Below are 24,247 nucleotides of genomic sequence, written 5' to 3' on the forward strand. Positions count from 1 at the left end.
ACATTGTCATTTAATTTGACAAGTTAAAGATGGGATGTGGAAGGAAAAAGAAAGGGAACAGATTTAGTGAGCACGTACTTTAAGCAGGTACTTCACATATTATGTCTCACTTATTTCTGGAGGAGAACCACCAAAGAATAAACTTGAATTTGGTTTTATTTCCCCACGTATACAAAAGAACGAAGATAGTGGAGCTTAGAGAGAGGAAATACATTGCCCAAGCCTCAGAGCTTGAATACATCTAGAGAAACTCATCATTCTATTTGACTTCCAAACCATTGCTCATTCAACCCTACCATGGGACCTCCTTATTTATTACCTGGATCAAAGTCACAAAAGCTTAGCACTAAAATTAACCTACGCCCTTATGTTTTGCAAATCCTTGTACTTTGGAATGAAAATAAAATCACTTTTAGTATTTCATAAATTTTTAAATCTAGAACTTTCCCCATTTCAGACAAATATCTATTTACCTTTTTGCTTCAATATATTTCTAAGAATATTTACATTTTTAACTCATTTGAATGCCACATTTTATGCAGTGTACGTATTTTCAGGGCAGATTATTACATGGTAATATATTTACTGTTATGGAATTCTTCAAAATTCTAGTTAAAAAATATATAAAAAGGATCTTGTTTGTGTTTATTATATGTGACCCAATTGTTATGAAAATATATCTGCTTGAACAATAGTTAGTCAAAAATTATTTTGAAAACTAAGATGAAAACTTTTATTTTGAAAACTAAAAATGAATTAGTTTTTAAAAAACTATTTTGAAAACTAAACTAAACTACATACTAATTTACTTTTATCTTCAATTATCAACATTCATTTATATGTCTGGTAAATAAGAAGCATTTCCTTTGTACCAGAAATTAGGTAAGACGTAACTATAGAAAAAAACAAGTGAGATCTTGAAGCATGACTAAATGATCTGGAGTGATATTGATAAATAAGCCTCCTAGTCAACATGAACTCACTTCCTCAAACAACTCCATGGCATAGTCACAAATGATGAAGGGAGATAATGGGGTATTGGTGGCTGAATTTATACAACAGTTAATAAGAAAGTAAACACTGTAAACCTGGGGCCTAAAGACACTTAACTAGGGTGTTAGGCTTCAGGTGGCTGCCCTGAACCTCTTGCAGTTTTATGTAAACAGGTGTACACTGTGTTAGTGTCTTACGTGAGACAGATGGAACTTTCACAGGATTTTCAAAGGAGCCATTATCAGCAAGAGGGTAAGTATCGCTGGTCTAAATGTAGTACAATGACTGTGATGATGCTGATAGCTAATATTTATTGAATGCTTTGTGTTTTTGCCTTTAATTATAACAACAATCCTATGAAATAGCTATACTACTAACCCAGCAGTATAGATGAGCCAAAGCAGTTTCAAAGAGGTTGTCATGTCACAAAAATCACAGAGCAGGTAGGAAGTGAGCCCAATACTTAAAGTATATAGTCTGTTCCTAGAACGACATTGTTTAACATGGTAGCCATTAGCTACATGGAGTTATTGACCACTAGTAAACCTTTAATTGATTTAATTTTAACCATTTAGTTTTAAAGTTAAAAGATGATAATTAAGTTATTAGAAAATGTTAAATTGTTTGGAAAAACTTGCATAGGTGAATATACTTTTCAACTGTAAATTTTATGAAATCTATATACACATCAAGCAGTTCTAAAAAAAATTAACATTCCAGTTTAAATGTTCTGTCAGAATAGCCTTCGTCAAAAAGTCTACAGATAATAAATACTGCAGAGGGTGTGGAGAAAAAGGAACCCTCCTACACTGTTGGTGGGAATGTAAATTGGTACAGCCACTATGGAGAACAGTATGAAGGTTCCTTAAAAAACTAAAAATAGAGCTACCATATGATCCAGCAATCCCACTTCTGGGCATATATCTGGAGAAAACTATAATTCAAAAAGATACATGCACCTCAGTGTTCATTGCAGCACTATTTTACAACAGCCAAGATACGGAAGCAACCGAGATGTCCATCGACAGATTAACTGATAAAGAAGATGTGGTGTATACACACACACACACACACACACACACACACACACACACACACAATGAAATGGGAAAGGGGGGGAAGGGATAAATTAGGAGTTTGGGATTAACATAACACACTACTATATATAAAATAGATAATCAACAAGCTCCTACTGTATAGCACAGGGAACTATACTCAGTATTATGTAGTAATCTATAAGGGAAAAGAACCTGAAAAAGAATATATACATCTATATATTTATATATGTATAAGTGAACAACTGTGCTGTACACCTGAAATGAACACAACATTGTAACTGTACTTCAATTAAAAAATACAACAGATTCTGAAGACTTAATATAAAAAATGAATGTAAACTATCGCATTAATGATGATTTTATATTGATTACATGTTGAAATTATAATATGTTGAATATATTTCGTTAAAATTTATCATACTTAATTTCACATATTTTTTATTTTTAAAATGTAACTACTAGAAAATTTAAAATTACACAAGCAATGTGATTCACACTGCATTTATACTGGACAGAGAGAGTACTACTGCAAAAGAAACATGATGTAATATGTGAGGGGATATGGGAAGTAGAATGCAGTTTTGGATTTTTAAAAAATCTTCATGTTAAATATATTATTTATTGAAGAATCCAACAAAACAAATATAAGGTATAATTTTTTGATATTTATTTATACTTTGAAGAGAGAGGTGAAACAGGATGTGAAACTTTCATAGAAGACTAAAATGAGGTTAAGTTTGACTCTTGGAAAGATTACACTTAGATACTAAGACTTCTAAGAAGAGTAGATCAACATCTGGAAATTGCAACCAGTTTTTTAAGTAACCTTACTGAAAAGCTTTAAGGAAGTCATCTGCAATCATTACCTTTAAGACCACTACATGAAGTTTGTGAGGCAAAAAAATAAATAAAATAAAAAACATCCATATTGGCTTCTGAACAGTCCTTAGTATCCTAGGAGAGGGCACATCTGAATGACTGCTGGAGTGTCCAACACAGAGCGGGTTGCATAGAAAATGCCCAGAGTGTGGTAAAGTTTGGCTTTGTGGGTATGATGTAGAACCATTCTTGGGAAATAACAGAACATACTTAGGATTAGACTGTGGGACCTTGCCCTTATCATGGCTCTCAGGATGACAGTGTCAATAAGGGGAAAAAAATGGCTTTGATGACTTGCCAAAGATGGCATTCTCCTCCCTAGATGTGTTTATGATATTTTCCTAAGATATAGTTTGCCAGGCTCCCATCCAGATCCAGATTTTCTGAATCTAAATCTTCAGGGGATATGAAAAAAACCTCTGTTTTTAAAAACACATTTCAAGTCATAAGCAGTCAGATGTGGAAACCACGGTTCCTAAAATAAAGAAGTATCTGAAAGTTTACATCTAGTTAAGGAAGGAAGATATATATGTATATATTCAGTATAAGATAATTGTAAAAAAATAAAAGAAACATGGGTTAGACTCTCTCCAGTGTGCGAGTGTGTGTGAGTGTGTGTGTGTGTGTGTGTGTGTGTGTGTGTGTGTGTGTGTGTTTATCTGAGCTCAGTCCCTGATACCAAAACTAATTGACTCAGGGCCTCTAGAAAGTGACTCTTACTCTTCAAATCTTAATCTTTTTGCCTGAAAAATGGAGATAACACTAGCAACTCAATCATAGATAATTGTGATGATTAAATTAAATAACACAAGGAAAGCATTTAAGTTCACTAAATGTTATCTATTATTTACCATTATAACTACAATTGCATTATAAACCAATATATGTTAAAATCAAACGAATGGTAAAGACTACATATTCTACAAAATTTCACAGAAACCAGATTTCAGGGTAATTTGGTAAGAAAATATTAGGTCAGATTTTTTTAAAAAGGCTGAGTGGGGAACTGGTTATTAAAGCCCAAAGTCAAGGTAGGTGCAGGGGTTCAGAAGATAAAAATGACAAGATAGTGTTAGGGCAGAGTCAGTGAAATTCTCTTTTGGCCAAACTCAAGGAATAAAATATAGGATTCTTATAAGCACAATGCCCTAATGATAAAATAAATTTGGAAGGTGAATTGTAAATTAAATATACATTCTATTTTTTTAAAGGAAGCACATGGGGGAAATTAAAAAAAAAAATTCCCTCAGCATTTCCAACTGACTTATATTGATCTGGCGGTTTGTCTTCTAACTTGCAAGATAGTTGCATGTATCAGTAAATTAGCCCATACAAATCTTAACGCCTGAAAATGTTTTAAACATTTTTCCAAACATTGACTAACAATTTAGGTACCTGCTTCAATTTCTTAAACTCAAAGCATTTCCCTTGATTTCTGTGTCCCCATTAGGGAGAATTTATGTTGAACTGTTTCTCTAGTTGGGATAATCTGTCTTATTTTGTTTAAAGAAAATGTTTAACTCTCTTTATAACTCCTAAGTAATTTGAATATAAAAATTGTGGAATAAAATTCAAAAGTAAGAACTACTTACCTTTAATATTTATTTTGGGGAAGTTAAAGGAGTTAGAGATAAGATAGTGAAGACTGATGAATTAATATAGTGTGCCGCAATTTTAATTTATCGTAATTTTCCATCTCATTAAAGAAGAAAGAGTAATCAATTTTTGTATTCACAAATTGTATTTTTAAAAATCTTTAAAACCAAAATGATTATACACACGTCCCTCAAAATCTATAAAAGAAAAAAATCTCTACATTTTCATAACCTTAATGAAAGTAATTTAATATATTTATGTATTCTTTTAATATAATTCTCTTATTCACCTTAACATAGTTGTAATCATAATATACATTCAAAATTTGTTTCTTTTCCCCCCACATTTATAACATAAAATATTTCCTATTTTGATATATGATTCTCATTGCCATTCTTTTTAAGGGCCACAAAATATTCCATCTTGTGTTAATCATAGTTATATTAAGAAAAATCCAATAGAGATAGAGAGAAAAATAGTCTGCAATGGCCTCTTAAATACTGGCAAGCTTTAATATTTTTCGCGATTTCTTATTTTGAAACTCAGCTATAGCATTAACTGCTAGATTCATAGTCTCTTCAAATTATGAGTTAAAAAGTAATTAGCCTAAAATCTCTGCGTATAGAAATGGCAAATTATGATTAAGTGGCTTAAGTGAAGTCTGCCTGCTTGTAAAGGATAGATCAGAACAGGATGGATTTTGAGAGATACAGATTCAAAAATTTAAATGTTTTCTGTAGTTACAGCTATTACATCCATCTAATTTGGTTTTGAGATATTAAATCACATCAAACTTTACAATATGAATGCAAATGAAGCTTGAAATTAATTTGGTCTTAGCATACTCCTACTGTTTTGCCTTCCTAGAATATAGGAACATGTTACTCTGTTAGGTATCATGCAGGATGTCAGCAGATGACATGAAATGCTCTTAGCATTCACTTAAATTTGATTGTACATGAAAGAAAAGATGTAGAAACAGACCAAAAAAGCCTAAATCAAAAGATTGTATATTGACAATGACAGTGTTCATTAGTGACTTAGTATCTCTGCCCCACTTCAGAATCCCAGGTTTGAAGCTCACTTAGGATTTGTGTGAACACCAGCAGAGTGCAGCTCCAGTGGCTTGCAAACTGTAAACAAGGTGTAAGAGTGATTTGCAGAATAGGAATGAAGCCTACTTGACAGGGTAAAAACAGATTAATTTCGACAGTCAAATACAGCAAATATATCAAACAGCTAAACTAAAAAAATATTATTAAAACAGGACCAGCAGATAGTACAGTGAGTTAGAAGACAATTCTGAGAGGTGATTTGGAGAATTTGATAAAAACCTGTATTTGAAATTTTATAATAGAATCCACATAAATTCCTTTTCATCATTAACAGGTCAGCAATAGAAATAACCCCTGCATAACAGTATGTGTACATGTGCAATGGACATCAGGATATCAGGCCACACCCTAAAACCAGGCAGTCATTCTAAGATGCATTAAACATTCATTTATCTGTCATGTTAGTTAGATTTGTATGGAGCACTGCATGTGTTGACAAGCATTATGGGCTGAATTGTGATGCCTCAAAATTCATATGCTGAAGTCTTAACTCCCAGTACCTCAGAATGTGCCTGAATTTGGAGATAGGACCTTTCAAGAGGGGATGAAGTTAAAATGAAGCTATTAGGGTGGGCCCTAATCCAATCTGAGTGCTATCCTTATAAAAAGAGGAAGTTGGGCACACAAAAAGAAAGGTGGCCGTTTGCAAGCCAAGGAAAGAGGCCTCAGAAGAATCCAAACCTGTCAACATCTTGACCTTGGGCTTCAAGCCCCCAGAAGTGTGAGCAAATAAATTTCTGTAGTTTAAGCCACTGTGGTATTTTGTGATAACAGCCCTAGCAAATTAACATGGCAAGTTAGGCTGGACAAAGTGTGGCAGGAAAGATGAAACTGCTCCCCCCGTGAGTATCTGTCAAGACATAGCAGCACCCCAGCTCTGAAAGTAAGGTGGTGGCAGGAGTAAGATACATGAGCCAGCTAGGCTCGCTCTGAGGAGGTGTGGAACAAAATGCACACACTGCAACCATTTCTGAGCTCTTCAGTCTGGGGTGAAATAAAATAAAATAAAAAATTTAGTTACATGAAAAAAAGGATTTTGCTTTATTTTTGTAATGAGTGTGAAGTATCATGGGCATTTAGTTGACAACAGCTACAGGCAGATGGAAATGGCTTTAGAGTCAGGACTGGAGTTATAAGACTGGGTGCTTTTTTACAAGATTCTTTTAGATTTTTATAAAATATATACAGCAATATTTATAGTTTTAACCATTCTCAAGTGTACAATTCACAAGAATATTCACAATGTTGTATTACTATCACCATTATCTATCTCTACCTAGAACATTTTCATCCATCTCGACCAAAGTTCTGTAGCCTTTAAACTATAACTCCCCGCTTCTCCCTCCTCTCAAAACTTTGATAACTTCTAGTCACTCTCTGTTGTTATGAATTTGCCTATTCCAGGGTCCTCATAAGTACAATTATGCAATTTTATCAGAGGACTAATTTTTGAAGTCCTAGAAATAAACATTGCCTCCCAGAAAAATATTGGGTGAGGGGGGAAGTAGTTAGGAAGTAGTTAGGAAAAATCAAGGAAAAGGCCCAGTAATGTGGCTCTTGTCCAATGACACCAACTGTCTTCTCCCTGACCCTTCTGGTTTCCCTGATTCCCTATTCTCCACATTCTCCCCAGCACTTGTTATATCTTGTCCTTTGATAACAGGTGTGAGGTGCTATCTCATTGTGGTTTTGATTTGCATTTCTCTAATGATCAGTTAAATTGAGCACCTTTCCGTCTATCTGCTGGCCATTTGAATGTCTTTTTTGGGAAAAAAAAGTCTCTTCAGGTCCTTTGCCCTTTTATAATTGGACTATTTGTTTTCTTGCTATTGAGCTATGTGAGTTGCTTACATATTTTGAATGTTAACCTCTTATCAGATGTGTGGATTGCAAATATTTTCTCCCATTCCACAGGTTGTCTTTTTATTGTGTTGATCATTTCTTTCATACTGCAGAAGCTGTTTAGTTTGACGTAATCCCACTTATCTGTTTTTGATTTTATTGCTTGTGCTTTGGGTATCATACTCAAAAAATCATCGTCAAGACCCATGTTAAGAAGCTTTTTCCCTATGCTTTCTTCTAGGAGTTTTATGATTTCAGGACCATACATTTGTCTTTAATCCATTTTGAATTTTAGTGTGTAATCTCTGATTTTCTCTGGCAATTAATCATATGTGACTTCCTACATTTCTTGTGTTTTTAGTAACGTATTTTAACTTTTTCTTCATAGTTCTTTTCATGTATTTCCATCTTGACTCTACAAGCACACAGTAAGCACAGTGAGACTGGAAACCACATTTTATAATTTACCTTTCCCCACTTAAATCAATATCTTGCACACATTAAGAAATCAATAGATGTTTTTTGTCTGTTTGTTTTCTAGAAACAAGGGACACAGGGGGAACGCTCTAGACCAAAAGAGAGAAGAAGACACAATTTCTTTGCTTGATAAAGTAACCAAGAGCAGGCCACTTACATAAATTTTCTAGCCTTTGGTTACTGTGCCTCTTACATGTGTATATGATAATTTATATGATCGCTGCAGAGCTTTGCAATACTATGATTCTAGCTTATTTTAATTAATCTGAACTAAAGACATTTTTAGGAGACATTTAAAAAACCAACAAGTTGGACTTCCCTGGTGGCGCAGTGGTTGAGAATCCACCTGCCGATGCAGGGGACACGGGTTCGTGCCCTGGTCCTGGAAGATCCCACATGCCGTGGAGTGGCTGAGCCCGTGAGCCATGGCCACTGAGCCTGCGCGTCCGGAGCCTGTGCTCCGCAACGGGAGAGGCCACAGCAGTGAGAGGCTCGTGTACCACACACACACACACACACACACACACACAACCCAACAAGCATGTACTTTTAAAAAATTCTTCAGAATTGCACTAAATAAATATGCATGCAAATTATGATTTCTTCCCTAACAGTGTTTTCCACAAATTAAAGGTCAGAAGGACAGTAATATACTCTCAGCTCGATTCATGTTCTGTGAAAATGAAATATACTGACACCCTATATTCTACTGGGACACTGATCTGTACCTATTTTCAGTCCACGGCTGTTCACACTCCATTGTTTAAAAATAGATCAGTTCTGAATTTTGGAGACAGACATAGAAGGGCATTAACCTCTTTCTCGATTGTTAAGTTTACATTTTGCTGTAATCTAATCAGTATAAATCTGATCATGATAAAAATAGACCTTCTTACTTTGTACACATTCCAACAAGCTCTCATAAGCAGAGGGGTATGGCTCACTGAATTTTTCTAATTAGTTTCTAGTTTTAAATATACTCCTTTTATTAGAGCATCACCTGTTTCTGATCCTAACATTTCAATGTCAAGTTTTGATGCTAAGACACTGTCTCCAGAAGGCTGGCTATTAAAATGGAGGAAGGGCTTATTAGCAGATTGTTTGAATAAATTCCCAAAGAAATGAGACATATGATAAGGCTAGACTCGGTGTCCCTCTGGTGTATGGCCTAACACCCTCTGAATGACCCACTCATCGTACTTACCCACAGTTATAATCGTTGATTAAATTTCTGTCTCTCACTAAGTTGTAAGAGCCATGAGGGCAGGGACTATCTTTGATTCTTCACTGAATCATAGTTATAACAAGAATCAAATTTTACTGTGTACTTACTATATGCCAGGCACTTTCAAACTTTTAATATTTTCTTCTCATTTAATTTTAAAACAACTCTGTGAGGTACTTGTCATCATTCATATTTAAAGATGAGGAAAGTAAAATACGTACAAGTTATGAAATAGCCCAGAGTGTACAGATACTAAGTTGTGGAGCTGCATTTAAATGAGGTTGGTGGCACTATGGAGAACAGTGTAGAGGTTCCTTAAAAAACTAAAAATAGAACTACTATATGATCTAGCAATTCCACTTCTGGGCATATACCCGGAGAAAACCATACTTTCAAAAGATACATGCACCCGAATGTTCATTGCAGCACTATTTACAATAGACATAACATGGAAGCAACCTAAATGTCCTTTGACAAAGGAATGGATAAACAAGATGTGAGACATATATACAATGGAATATTACTCAGCCATTAAAAAGAATGAAATAATGCCATTTGCAGCAACATGCATGGATCCAGAGATTATTATACAGAATGAAGTAAGCCAGACAAAGACAAATATCATATGACATTGCTGAAATGTGGAATCTAAAAAGAAGGATACAGATGAACTTATTTATAAAACAGAAATAGACCCACAGACATAGAAAATAAACTTATGGTTACGAGAGGGGAAAGGGGGGGAGGGATAAATTAGGAGTTTGAGGGCTTCCCTGATGGCGCAGTGGTTGAGAGTCCGCCTGCCGATGCAGGGGACGCGGGTTCGTGCCCCGGTCCGGGAAGATCCCACATGCCGTGGAGCGGCTGGGCCCGTGAGCCATGGCTGCTGAGCCTGCGCGTCCGGAGCCTGTGCTCCGCAACCGGAGAGGCCACAACAGTGAGAGGCCCGCGTACCACAAAAAAAACCAAAAAAAACAAAAAAAACAAACACTACTATATATAAAATAGATTATTAACAAGGACCTACTGTATAGTACAGGAAACTCTACTAAATACTCTAATAACCTATATGGGAAAAGAATCTGAAAAAGAATAGATACAGAATCTGTATATGTATATGTATAACTAAATCACTTTGCTATACACCTGCAACTAACACAACATTGTAAATCAACTATACTCCAATATAAAATAAAAATTGGGAAAGAAAATGAGATTGGTGGAGCCGGGGCCAAGGAAATGAGACATAGGATAAGGCTAGACTTGGTGCCCTTCTGTTTTACCCATGATGCTTCATAGTTCCTCCATAGTAGGTTTTCAGTCATGATTTGAAAGTATACATATAAACATTCATGGCACTGAGAATATCATAAAGGCAATTTGAGCTATTCAGAGCAATGAACCTGAAGGCTTCTGAGCAGCCAGGGGAAAACAGGAGCATATTTTAAGTGGATGGAAGGAGAAGAAAAGGAGGGAAAGCTAGGGCAGGTTTAACAACTGGTAGGGAGAGGAGGTTTCTAGAGATCACTGAAGTCTATCTTTGCAGACTCAGAATTTTCATTAGACACAGTCACAGAGCAACTAGAAAGTGAAGATTATAGGTGATAGATAACGGATGCATCGCATAATAGTGGCTCTAATTTAAAATGCCAAGTTTCTGAGTACCATCCTAAGTATTTTTCTCAGAAAACTGTAGCTGTTCCTTTACTTTCTGGCCCATGTATATTAGTTCACAGTGAAACGAAGATAATTTTTTAAGATGACTTTATAATCACTTCTCAGAATGCTGGTAATGCCAGTGGGGTCAATGCTCGGGTCAAACGGTCTAGTCCAAGGATGAAGAACACACAGATTTACCTGCCTCACTGAATCTTCTACATCTTGAGGTGGCTCATTACGTAGGTTTGGACAGGGGATCCAGCAACTTTTGTTTTATGAGCCACTGACAATATGCTAGGCACAGCTGGCATAGCAATGTAAGAAACATAGTATTTATTTTCTATCTATCCCATGGATATTATTATAGAGATTGGACAAAACATTTACATACTTCTTATAATGGTACTCTATTGGAATATTCCCCCACCCCCCAGGTTTACTCTGCAATAAATCACTGATGTGTATAAAACTTGAGAAAGTTAAAAAGAAAATTTAAAAAGCCACGTGCAAAATAGGTCCTTCTGGCTTATAGTGTATATATCAAAACAAAATCATAGAGGAATCTAAAGATGCCAGCATCCTTTTGTTATATATTAGAAACCATATTCTCCATAGTATAATCTAAAGTGATACTAAGAAAGTTCTGTGGCCACAGTACTTCATAGTTCTGGGCATCACTTTTCTTATGCATGCCAGCATCTCTGTCGTGTCTACAAAATGCTCTCTCCAAGCTCTGATAATCAATGATTCTTTGAGATCCATATTTAATTCGCCTTTGTTTATTTATCCAATAAGTAGTTATTAAATACGTACCATCTAGGGAGTAGAGCTATCATGGAAATCAAGAAAGACAAAGTCCTTGCTTTCTTGGATCCCGAGTTCCAAGAATGGAGAATTAGCACATAAATAAAAAGGGACAGCAAGGCAACAGAGTGATGTGTACACAACAAGGATGCTGTGATAGAGAATGACTGCAAGGAAATTAATTTAGATGAACTTCTCACGGAACGCCCCAGGTAACATTTGTATTGAGATTTGAACAATGAGTCAGGTATTTTTTGAAGGCATTTCAGCAATTTGTCTCCAATTTATGAAAAGATAAATCACCTAATTTCTGCACAGAAATGCTTTCAATAAAGTAGTGCTTTCAAAATATCTACTAGCTGAATTAATTTGCATATGCATGGCATGAGTTTTTGGTAACAGTTTTTGTGACCTTTTCAAAGGTCACAGAAATGAGATTCTTCCTGCCATTTTACATCTTAGAGATACTTCATATGTAAAAATATTCAAACACATTGAAAAAAGTGTCTAGGGAATAAACTGGATATAACATAATATAGATTTAATTGATTATGAGTAAGGAATAATTTTCATATTCATAGCATTGCATTTTACTTTCTTTCTATATTTTAAAGCAATGGGTTTTTTGCATAAGTTTTTTAGAATCTGAGGTTTGACCTGCCCTTCACTTGTGTACATTCCTGAGTACCCAGACTTGTGTCAGCAGAAATCACTGCTCTTAAGTATATATTAGCATCTCAAATTATGCAAAATACTTTCCTAAAAATGAGCCTTCTGGACAATGAAGCATTTTAAGTTAAAAGTCTTGTTGAAATATAAGATGGTTGTTGGCTCTAACTTGAATATATGATTAACAATTATATGTGGTGTGTGTATGTACATACAATGCAAGTCTTACATTTTTACCTTTTATTATAAAATACATATCAAATAATCTAGCTTTCCCTTTCTAAGTATCCTAGTTTCATTCATTTTATACTTATTGTATCAATCATTCAATGTCTTCTATTGTGTGCCTTCAAAGTGCCAGGCACTTTGTGGACCCTAGAGGCACAGCCGGGACCAAAATACATCTTTGCACAGATTAATGCCTCATCTTGTAAATTGGAAGACAGCTTTTGAAAGGTGGAATGATGTATTTTACTACTTTTAAAATATTTATTGTGATCTACCACTATGACCTGAATACAGCAGGTATATAAGACTACAACTTAATAGGGAGCAAGACATATTTCCCACTGTTCTTACTGAACTTTTCTGCATAAAACATGTCTGGCTTTTTTACATCTAGGTTTCATTTTGAATAATGACTTCTGTTACCTCTCTGCCAATGTCTTTGCTTACTTTCCTATTCTACTCTTCCTGTTCCTCTAAAGTCTTAATTCACATTAAATTTAGGCTTTTGTGTGACTCTGATGCCAGAAGAGCAACAGCTGAAGAGCAGATGAACAAATGGAGAACATTGTTTCCACCTTTTTAAGGTGTTAAGTGTTTGAGCATTTCATGCTTCTACTTCTAGGATCTCTAATTTTATTAAGTAGCCATGATTCTTACCCTGTTTTTCACTCATAATTCTGTTAAAGACCATTCACCCAATAAATATTTAATGAGCTCCTATCAAATACTAGTCATTAGAGATACAGAGATATTATGGCATGGTCTCTATCTTCAAGAAGCTCGCAGTCTTGAAAGAGACAAAAAGTAAACTGACAAATGAAAATACAGTGATAGACAATGGTCGGGGAAAATGTATGAAGGTTTTGCCTGGTAAGACTGTTTGATGGAAAGCTGAAGGTAAGCTGGGTACACAGGATTGAAGATAGAGAGGATAGTATGAAGAAAGGCAAAGAGGTAATCAGCAACATTTCTCCCCACCCCGCCAGGAAATTATCAACAATTTTCTGTTGATGAAGCATGAATGTAAAGAAATGAAGATGGAGGCAGACCAGGGAGCATCTCAGGTGCCATGTCAAGCAGCTTGAAGTTTTTCTTGAAGGAGATAGAAGGTCATGGTTAGGCTCTGAGAAGAAAGTAATGTCAAACTAGTGTTGTATATCAATCAATATGGTAGCCCTGAGATGGGATGCATTTGAGCTAATTGACATCAAAGGCAGGAAGAAAAGCGGTGAGTGCACTTCAGAAGTTGAGGTAAAAGATGCTGAGACCCTGAACTATGGCATTTGCAAATATAAGGAAATAATTAGTCTAACTTAATGATAGAATAGTTGTAGGAATTGAGTAAATTGGAGGTATGTCTATTGATGGCTTTAAGGGGATAAAAATGAAAAGTGGAATTTTTTCCACTGAAGATCAGAGTAAAGTAAAGTATGGCAAGATAAAGCAGTTAATAACATACACATGATTAAGAACATTTTCTTGTTATCCTGATTTTACATTACATTGAGCATTTTTAGCAGGGAGGAATGCTTCCCTAAGAAGCATGCAGCTTCTTAGGGTTCATTTTTATGTTCATTTTTTCTATTGGCTTTCTGTATTCCCTCAATGACATTTTATGCTAGAATCCTTACTTTTCTCCTTCTTTGAAATAAATTTTTAGTTTTACTGTGTCCTCCTGCCTATTGATTCCATCTTAATCCCTGATACTGTCTCTTCAATTACCTTTGTCTCCATGCTATGGTCTGTCCTACCCTGCTTTTGAATCTCACCAGGACATTTAGAACCCATCTTGGTTCTAGTATCCTGAACTTCTGCCTCTTAGTGAAAGGAATTTGGATTTAAAATGAATTCTGTAATCCTACAGAGAGATAGAGCAAAGCATATTGATAGATTTTTTTTTTAATGATGCATTACTTTTTTTTTAACATCTTTATTGGAGTATAATTGTTTTATAATGGTGTGTTAGTTTCTACTTTATAACAAAGTGAATCAGCTATACATATACATATATCCCCATATCTCCTCCCTCTTGCATCTCCCTCCCACCCTCCCTGTCCCAACCCTCTAGGTGGTCACAAAACACCAAGCTGATCTCCCTGTGCTATGTGGCTGCTTCCCACTAGCTATCTATTTTACATTTGGTAGTGTAAAAAATACAAAGTTTTGATTCTATGTCTCAAAGCAAAAATATTTGTACATTCTTATTTGATTGAGGACTCTAGAGAAAATAAGCTAATCAATAGCAGATATTTAGCTCCTTCTATTACCAAAACTCTTAACTGATGTCTTAAAGCTTAAAAAAATACAAATAACTTTTAATGGATGCAGATACTTAGGGATGGTTATAAATGGTAAAGATGTCAGTTGAAATAGAAATATTTATTGACTCTTTAACATATGTTACATGTAGTAGGAATTTCAAGCCAAATTTAAAATATAGATTAAATGGTCTTTGCTCTTAAAGAACTTTCAAGACAAAAGTGGAGGAAACTAATGTGGAAAAATCGTGATAATAGACAAAATGGAAAGTAGCACACAAGCATTATGGACTCAGTGCACTGGGGGTTAGGGAAAAGAGAGACCAGATCTAGTCTGGACAATCAAAGGAGGTATAAATAAAGAAATATTATTTATTACCTTTGCCAACAGATGAGAAACATCTGGAAAATGTATGAGGCAAGTTGAGAAATTAGAATTGGTTTTTCAAAACACTTAAGTTGCACAATTTGGCTATAGGCCACTTTGGAACATGTATGGCAACAGGGAAAAATAAAGCTAGAAATTCAGCAAGGATCAGAGCATAGAAGGGTTAGAATATGAGCCTAAGGAGGCTATAGTTGATTTAAAATTTGCAATGTAAAGACTGAACATTTCTGAGCAGAGACATGACTAGCTCTTACACATAAAAGATTAATCTGGCACCGCTGCTTTAAATGGTAGTTAGAGAAAACAGACCAAAGGCTGGAAGGTAAACTAAGGGGATATTGCAAATAGTCCATGTGAGAGGAATAAGGTTAGGGTAAGGGCCTTGGGAAAGGAGACAAGGGCATAGGTGTAAGATATATTGTCACAGTGAATTGACAGCATTTGGTAATTGACTGGATGTGCAGAGCAAAGAAAGATTTTTCAAAAAGACAGAAATTTTACATTCCCTATGACTCGAAAGAATAACTAAAACATTTACAGAGAGAGAGAGAGAGAGACTTCCAAGGATAAATGGTTTAGTGATGGATAATAATGACTAACACATAGCTTACTATACATACATACGGCGAGGGGATATCATGTAGCTTTTAAGAAAACAGAGGTTATGGCAAGAACTTGGAGGTCAAGTTTAATGAACTGCAGAGATGAAATAAACACGAGAATAAAACTCAGAAATTCAAAATGAAAAGCCAATGGCTCAGTACTGGCTTAGTGTTAAAGAAGCTCCCAAAAGAGGTTCAGGATATGTGTTTTATTGAGTTTAAAGGAACCACCAATGGCTCAAAGACAAAGGATTTGATGATTAAATGTTCACTTATAATTTTCAGGGAAATAATTTTGGTAAAGAAGTGGAGATGGAACCACAATGCAATAATTATAAGGTAATCTTTTGAGAAGGTTGGTAGTAAAAGAATGGAGAAGGAGAAAGACAGTGTAAAAAACACAAACACTCGAGAGAATGTTCTTTTTATCTAGGGGTGACCTGTACATTATAGTGGGTATAGAGGGAAGACTTCTAGGGAGGGATGGAAAGGAGATGCAAGGCAAAGAGGTGGTTACTGATGTTGCCAAGTGTTTTTGCGAGGTAACAGGAAATGAATTACTCACAACGGGTCAGGTCAGTCTGTGATCAGGGTCCAGGAGATGAACAAGGAAAATGAAGATAGGAGGAAAGTAGAAATCAAAAAGAAGTTAACGAAACAGTTTGGTGAGCATGAGATGCGAGAGTGGAAAACTGGGAAGATATGGACAATGGGGACATAAGAAGGGACTTTGTAACTAGGGATACAGAAAATAAAACGATATCCTGAGAATCATAATTAGAACAATTTCCAGTCTTTTTTTTTTTAACATAAGTGCTGTAAATGGGAGAACATAAGGGCAAATAAGGGCAAAAAACAAGATGTTTTAACATTAAATTTTAATTTTTCTTTTAAGTAGTGTCAAAACATGGAATTGAGGATTTCCCAGGAAAGGAGAAAGTAAACAATGATCATGCACACGGAGACTTACCTCTCTCAGAGGATCATTGAGTTCATTGAGAATATTTTCCTCATCAAAGATTTTGCCTTGGTATCTGTGTTCATAGTAATCATGTATCTTCTGACGCATATCAGCTGGTAACTTATGGAATGACATGTATTGTTCCACTTGCTTATACTGTAAGGAAAGGAAAAAAGGAAATTAGAAAACATTGTTAGGCTGTATGAGAAATTGTCGTGTTACTTTGTTGTGCTATATTCAATAATATTTGAGTAACAGTAACAAAAAGAAGAAATCCTTTAAAGGGAAGGAAATAATGTACTAGGTTGTAATGTACCTACTCTGTGTCAGACTGTAGAAAGCATTTGTTTAGGTGAATATTTCCTGTAAAGACCTGAGATGTTATAGAGAGGAAGCATGGAAGGAGCTCAGAGGTAACTGGGTGCAGCCCCAGAAAAGCCAGTGATGAGGCAAGAAAACAAAATGTGATGCTATTTTTTCTTTTTTTTTTTTGAGCTGAGTTCTAAAAGAAGTATGAAGTTGCAGTTTATATCTTCATTTGGAGAAAGAATCCCATAACTTTGGATAGTACAAAAGGTCTTATCTTAGACCTTTATAGCAGAAGATCAGACCTAATTAACAATTGAATCTGGAGGCAGAAAGCTTGGCAGCTATTTGCTAGTCATAGATACTCAAGCAACACTCGTGCCCTATAAACTAAGAGACTGTGTCAGGCTTCAATTTAGGACGTAGAAAAATATCAGAAAGAGACTAGATCCACATAATTTTATAGCTGAAACTTAACTTAGACATTTAATTTCATTTAAATAAGTAGTACTTAAACTTGATTGTTTATAAAACTTGGGGTGAGGTTGTCTTTTGGGAATGCAGATTTGTATTCTTAACTTCAGATATTGATTCAGTTGAGGCACCTGCCTTTGTAAATTTATACACATGCTCATATACATATACATATACATACGCACTTAAAAAAAATCCCTGCAAATCAAACAGGAACATAGAAGCATGGAGATTACTTGGAAGCTTATTAGAAGAGCATTTCAGGCTTTAACTCAGAGCTGTGAAATCAGAATCTGCACCTTAAGAAACATCCCCAGATGATTCACACACATTTAAGTTTGAGAAATATTCCCTCGATGTTTTAAATGCAGGTGGTCATAAGACTATACTTTGAAAAAATCAGTTAGACCCCCAAAATTAGCTTCATTGTACGGATGATAAAACTGAGTACAAATAAAAAGTAGATAATAAAACTGGATGAAGATACTGGAATAAAAATCTTTCCTAAACACAACACATTTGACATATTATCTATGAAAAAATTTTTCAAATCTTTTCCTGATAACAGAGCTCAGACTAGAAGATCTAGGTGACTGGACTCCTTGCCCATAATTACCATAATTATAATTGGTAATTGATAATACATATATCTAATGGGAAACAGCAACCCATTGTGTTGTATTTCATCAAATTTTTTTACATAATTTCCTTACACATAACATTCATATTTTTGGACATTCCCTTTTAGAGTTTAGTATTCTCAAAGGAAATACAACTTTGTCATGAGATTCCTTTATTTGGTCACCAGACTGTTCCCTGAAGTATTTAAAGCCTGCAGGCCTACATATATATATCTCTGAAGCAACTTGATTATGATTTAGGCATTCTGAATTTAGGCACCAACTCTGTCACTGTCATTGTGTGTAAGTGGCTTCTAGTATATACTTGAGAAGGACTGGGTTAATTTTTCCTGAGGAAGTCAGAATCTGTATGCTAACCTTGGTAGCCCACCCTTAGGACTGAGTTAATTTTTCCTGAGGAAGTCAGAAACTGTATGCTAACCTTGGTAGCCCACCCTTAGCTAGAGACCTCAGATTCAGCCTGCTTTGACCCCTCATGCAGCTGGTCCAAAGGAAAGATGCTTCAGTGGCCCTTTCTACAAGATTGCTGTGTAGGATAAGGTTGATTTTCAGCTGGACTGGAAAAGCTCCAACTTTATTTTTAGAGACATCTTTGTATCTGATTTTTACTCTTAGCCAAGAAGAGGGCAGTGAGATATTTGAGGTACTGTTTAGGTTCTGAAACTCCACTGGAGACCCACAAGGCTAACTTCTGCACTAATGATTTGCAAATAGCCTGCTTGGTTTGACTAGTTTGGATGGACTATTTAAAGAGCTACTGAGAGCTTTGCTGGTGAGCTCTCTCCAAAGCAAGACTCCTTGCACAGATCTTGGTGGTTCAGGCCAGTGAGTCAGCATGCTCCAGGGTCCCAGAGGTTGAGCCCACAGGGAGGGTGCTGGGGAAAGGCCCTCAGGCCTCTGATGCTTGTTGGCATTCTCTTTCTCTGTTGCACTGACCTTTGCCTTTAAACGAAAGCCTCATATAAGTATAATCTATGGAGTCTGGTGAGCTCGGTCAAATATCCGAACTTGGGAAAACAATAAAACAACTTCAGACAACAGGGCTGTCACTTACAGCATTGATGAAAATCCTTTCAGTTCTGGCCAAATAAAGGATTCAGTGTTCTTCAAAACCAGTAAGTATCAAGTAATCTCTGCACACTTTTCTCAGTAGAGTGCTTGCCCAAACACTGCTTGGGATGGTGAGAATCTTTAACTTTAACTGGCATACTGAAGCTCTAGATTTCTCCCTTTTTTTGCATGTTTCTCAGGGTTATGGGAGACAGCATTAAAACTTAGTAGCATTTTAATCATTTTGGGGAAATTTGTGCCTGTGTTTGAGGGAGAGTAGGGGAAAGAAAAGAAATTCAGTTTCTGACAAGTTAAGTTTAAGATGCCCATGGCACATCCTAATGCTTATATGTAGGTCAGGCACTTAGAAGAGAAAATATACGCATGGTCAATGACTAAGAGATCACTAAGGATGCGTCAAGTGAAGACATAAAAAGACAAAAAGTGGAACCTATATTTTAAAAGCAGTTGAGTCATGGAGTTTGACAAGTTAAGGGAACTCACATTAGCCAGCACGATGTAAGAGCAGGACCAAAAAAGCTAGATGAGCAAAATCCAAAGAAGGATAAAGTTTCAAAGAGGAGGGGCCCACTCAAAAGCAAAGATGCAAATATAATTCTTTCTTGAATATATAAAATCAAAAATTCATTGTATCAGATTTAAAAGACTATAAAACAAGTACCATTTAAAATTCTAATGTACTATTATTTTTAAAATGTTCTCTGCAATTAAAATTTTATATATATATATCTATGTATATATAATGCATGTACATGATATTTTAGGGGTTCAGAACAGGCTTTTTTCAAGATGTGACACTTTGGCATGTGGGTTATTATGTGCTAAAGGAAGTGGAGACCCTACAGACTCAAGAGAAACAACTGTCCCTCCCTTAACTACTTAGGATAATTTAAATTGGGGATTTTTCCCAGAAAAAGGGTTATTACCAGAGATAAATTTTATCTAAGTGGTCCCAACTGTATGGCAGGACAAACATCTAATTATCCAACAACTGCTCTTCTTTTTATCATCTGATGAATTATCTGTTTCTGAGAGCTCCAGGCCCCTCTCCCATTCCTTAGCCCAGGATGGCACGTATACCTTGTTTTACCTCTTTGTCTCTGAACCTCTCCTGTATGTGGGGTCTCTGACCCTATCAAGTATGTGGGATTCATGTATATATAAGAAATAAAATTTGATTTTCACCTGTTAACTGGCTCATGTCAATTTAATTCTTAGACTGGACAGAAGAACCTAGAAGGATAGAGGAAAGTTTTCTTCCGCCTTGACAATATTAAAAATGTGCCCTAATAGAGTGTTTAAAACAAATGACAACATTCCATTGTCAAACCCACCAGTCTCACTTCTCCCGGGTCACCATTTTTAAAAAGGTGTTTAGTTGGTATCACCAAGCAATATGCTTCTGTCTCTATTTCTTATATGGATTAATAATAGGCATCTATTATTGACTTTTTGCCATAACAAAGTGGTTTAACTACTTACAGTTCCCTGTATCTTCTCACCCCCTTTCTCATGCTATAACTGTGTCACTAGTGCTAATTGTTCCCTTGATCTCCTTTGTAACTTTACATAATCTATTTATACCTTTATTTCTTGTTCAGAGAACTCTAGACAAATTTACCAGATGAAAGTAACAAACTCCCTCCTTCACTCCTACTTTCTAACTTCTGTCATCTCTACTTCTATGATGTAAAGGTGGATTACAGTTTTGTACCCAAAACTAAACCTACCAAACACATAGTGTTTACATTACTTTGACCAAGTATCATGATGCCAAGTGGAACATTTGATGACATTTCCTTTTGTTTCATGGATTTTTAATGATTTTCATTTCTTGCATAATTAGCTCTTATTTTAGTTTCATTTTTTTTTTCCAGCCTTCTTATCCTACCCAATATTTGTTGAGTTGTCTGTAGGATTTCTCTTTACAACATCCCTGGTTGGGTTCACTATTCTTAGACTCTATGTTTTTCCTTTGGTTTAGTTATTCATGTTGCTGGAACCAATCCCTAAGTAAACAACTAAGAAATATTGAGTGGGATATAGTTTTTTGGAAACATTTCTTCTCTGAAAATGTCTCTGTTAAACTCAAAGTTGATTGATAACCTGACTGCATACAGAATTCTAGATTGAAGTCTAGTTGGATGCTGAGCCTTTGGATAACTGATGCACTTTGCTGGATATGGTCCATATTTCTCATCACTTATTTCATATATTCTTTCCCTACATTTCCCCCTACATTTCCCTAGATTTCCCACATTTTCTCTACATTCCCCAGTATTTCCTGAAATTCTTAGAACTCATTTTAATTCCAAATATCTTTTCAATTATTTGAGCTTTTATCTTCATAATTTTATTGCATTCAGTTTAGAAATATATTAATACATGAAGTTAAAAAAGAATTTTAAGCCATCCTTTTATTCCTGAAAAATCTAGGATGTCTCAATAGAAGGGAATTGAAAAGTATCCACTGGATTTACGTTCGGTAAAATTTTTGGTGTCTTTGCACTCAGTGCTTTCATTGGACTGTGTGTGTACATCAGGAGTGGGGTCAATTCAAAACAGCTTGCAAATGTTTAGAAGTAAGAAGTGAAAATGGAAATAGCAAATGTAACCATCTCTCTGACGCACTCTAGTTAAAAGCAGAGAGCTAGAATGATAGCATGGTAAATGTCAACAATTCCAAAAATCTAAAAAAAAAGCTTTGATCACATTTATATTGTTTTTATATTCATGAAATGATACCCTTGCCAGAAAACTGAATCACCCCTACTTTAATATTCCCTATTCCTTCATCCTAATCCTCAAGATAATATCAAATCATGTAAATTCTACCTGCTAAAGGTTTCAATAATTTTCCTTTCCCCTGCATCACCACTATTATCAATCTAGTCAAAGTAACTTTATTCATCCTCTAAACTAATTCCTAGCTTCCTAACTACATTCTCTGTATCAATTTGCACATGCCTTCTTACAATCCTAATTCATTTTCCATAATCCAGACAGAGAAATCTTTTTTTTAAACATCTTTATTGAAGTATAATTGTTTTACAATGGTGCGTTAGTTTCTGCTGTAAAACAAAGTGAATCAGTATTACATATACATATGTCCCTATATCTCTTCTCTCTTGCATCTCCCTCCCTCCCACCCCCCCATCCCACCCCTCTAGGTGGTCACAAAACAGTGAGCTGATCTCCCTGTGCTATGCGGCTGCTTCCCACTAGCTATCTATTTTACATTTGGTAGTGTATATATGTCCATGCTACTCTCTCACTTCCTCCCAGCTTACCCTTTCTCCTCTCCATGTCCTCAAGTCCATTCTCTACGTCTGCATCTTTATTCCTCTCCTGCCCCTAGGTTCTTCAGAACCTTTTTTTTTTTTTAGATTCCATATATATGTGTTAGCATATGGATTAAAGACCTAAATGTAAGACCAGACACTATAAAACTCTTAGAGGAAAACATAGGCAGAACACTCTATGACATAAATCACAGCAAGATCCTTTTTGACCCACCTCCTAGAAAAATGGAAATAAAAACAAAAATAAACAAATGGGACCTAATGAAACTTAAAAGCTTTTTCTCATGAAAGGAAAACACAAACAAGACGAAAAGACAACCCTCAGAATGGGAGAAAATATTTGCAAATGAAGCAACTGACAAAGGATTAATCTCCAAAATTTACAACTTTGATATTGTATCAATTTTGATATTGAGCTCATGCAGCTCAATATCAAAAAAACAAACAACCTAATCCAAAAATGGGCAGAAGACCTAAATAGACATTTCTCCAAAGAAGATATACCAGATTGCCAACAAACACATGAAAGGATGCTCAACATCACTAATCATTAGAGAAATGCAAATAAAAACTACCATGAGGTATCCTCTCACACCGGTCAGAATGGGCATCATCAAAAAATCTACAAACAATAAAGGCTGGAGATGGTGTGGAGAAACGGGAACCCTCTTGCACTGTTGGTGGGAATGTAAATTGATACAGCCACTATGGAGAACAGTATAGAGGTTCCTTAAAAAACTAAAAATAGAACTACCATAAGACCCAGCAATCCCATTACTGGGCATATACCCTGAAAAAACCATATTTCAAAAAGAGTCAGGTACCACAATGTTCACTGCAGTACTATTTACAATAGCCAGGACATGGAAGCAACCTAGGTGTCCATTGACAGATGAATGGATAAAGAAGATATGGCACATATATACAATGGAATATTACTCAGCCATAAAAAGAAACAAAATTGAGTTATTTGTAGTGAGGTGGATGGACCTAGAGTCTGTCATACAGAGTGAAGTAAGTCAGAAAGAGAAAAACATAATATTCTTTAAGTACATAATATAAAACAAGATTGAAATGGATGTTACAGTACTTATCAAGTCTGACATGATGTCATATTAAGAAGCAATGAAGCAGCACACACATAAATAAGCACAACCAGTCAAAATCCATGTTTCAGACCTGAGTATTGATCAGTTGTCAGTTTTACCATGGAACAATTTAAATATCTCTTTTAATCCAATGGAGAAGTTACATTATATAATTACTATCATAATTTTTGGTAAATACCTCTCAGAGAGTAAGGAGATGTTATTAGAAAAAAAGTGCTAAGTATAGCACTGCAGAGTGAGAAAAAGCATAGAGGTCTTGTTTCAGCAAGGCCCAGCCTTTAACAAAAGGTGCGTATTGGTAACTGATATTAAAAGAAAATACACACGCATATGTATGTTTGTATTCTGCAAATACATATATATCAACATGCAGAAATATAGATTTATGAATATAAGTTTATATATGTAATTCACATTGAACAACAGTAGTTTAAACTGGCCATGATTTAATAATATCTATTGACACTGTTTTGAGTCTGATAGCAAACCAACATCATTCATAATAATATCAAGGGAAAGGAAACACTTTCAGAAAACCAGTCATGGAATTTATAAAAGAAAATTTTCCAAACTTGATTAACTCTAACATT

General features: G+C 35.4%; 1 protein-coding gene across 1 annotated transcript in view; it reads right to left on the minus strand.

The window, feature by feature from the left end:
* The window catches only part of HCN1 (hyperpolarization activated cyclic nucleotide gated potassium channel 1), a 382,344-nt gene that overhangs the window by 57,014 nt on the left and 301,083 nt on the right, over positions 1 to 24,247 (minus strand). Inside the window, exon 5 of the mRNA XM_059060576.2 lies at positions 16,764 to 16,910. Coding sequence (XP_058916559.1) covers positions 16,764 to 16,910 — 147 coding nt within the window. The remainder of the gene's footprint in view (positions 1 to 16,763; positions 16,911 to 24,247) is intronic.

This window comes from Kogia breviceps, chromosome 4 (assembly GCF_026419965.1).
Source record: "Kogia breviceps isolate mKogBre1 chromosome 4, mKogBre1 haplotype 1, whole genome shotgun sequence".
NCBI lineage: Eukaryota > Metazoa > Chordata > Mammalia > Artiodactyla > Physeteridae > Kogia > Kogia breviceps.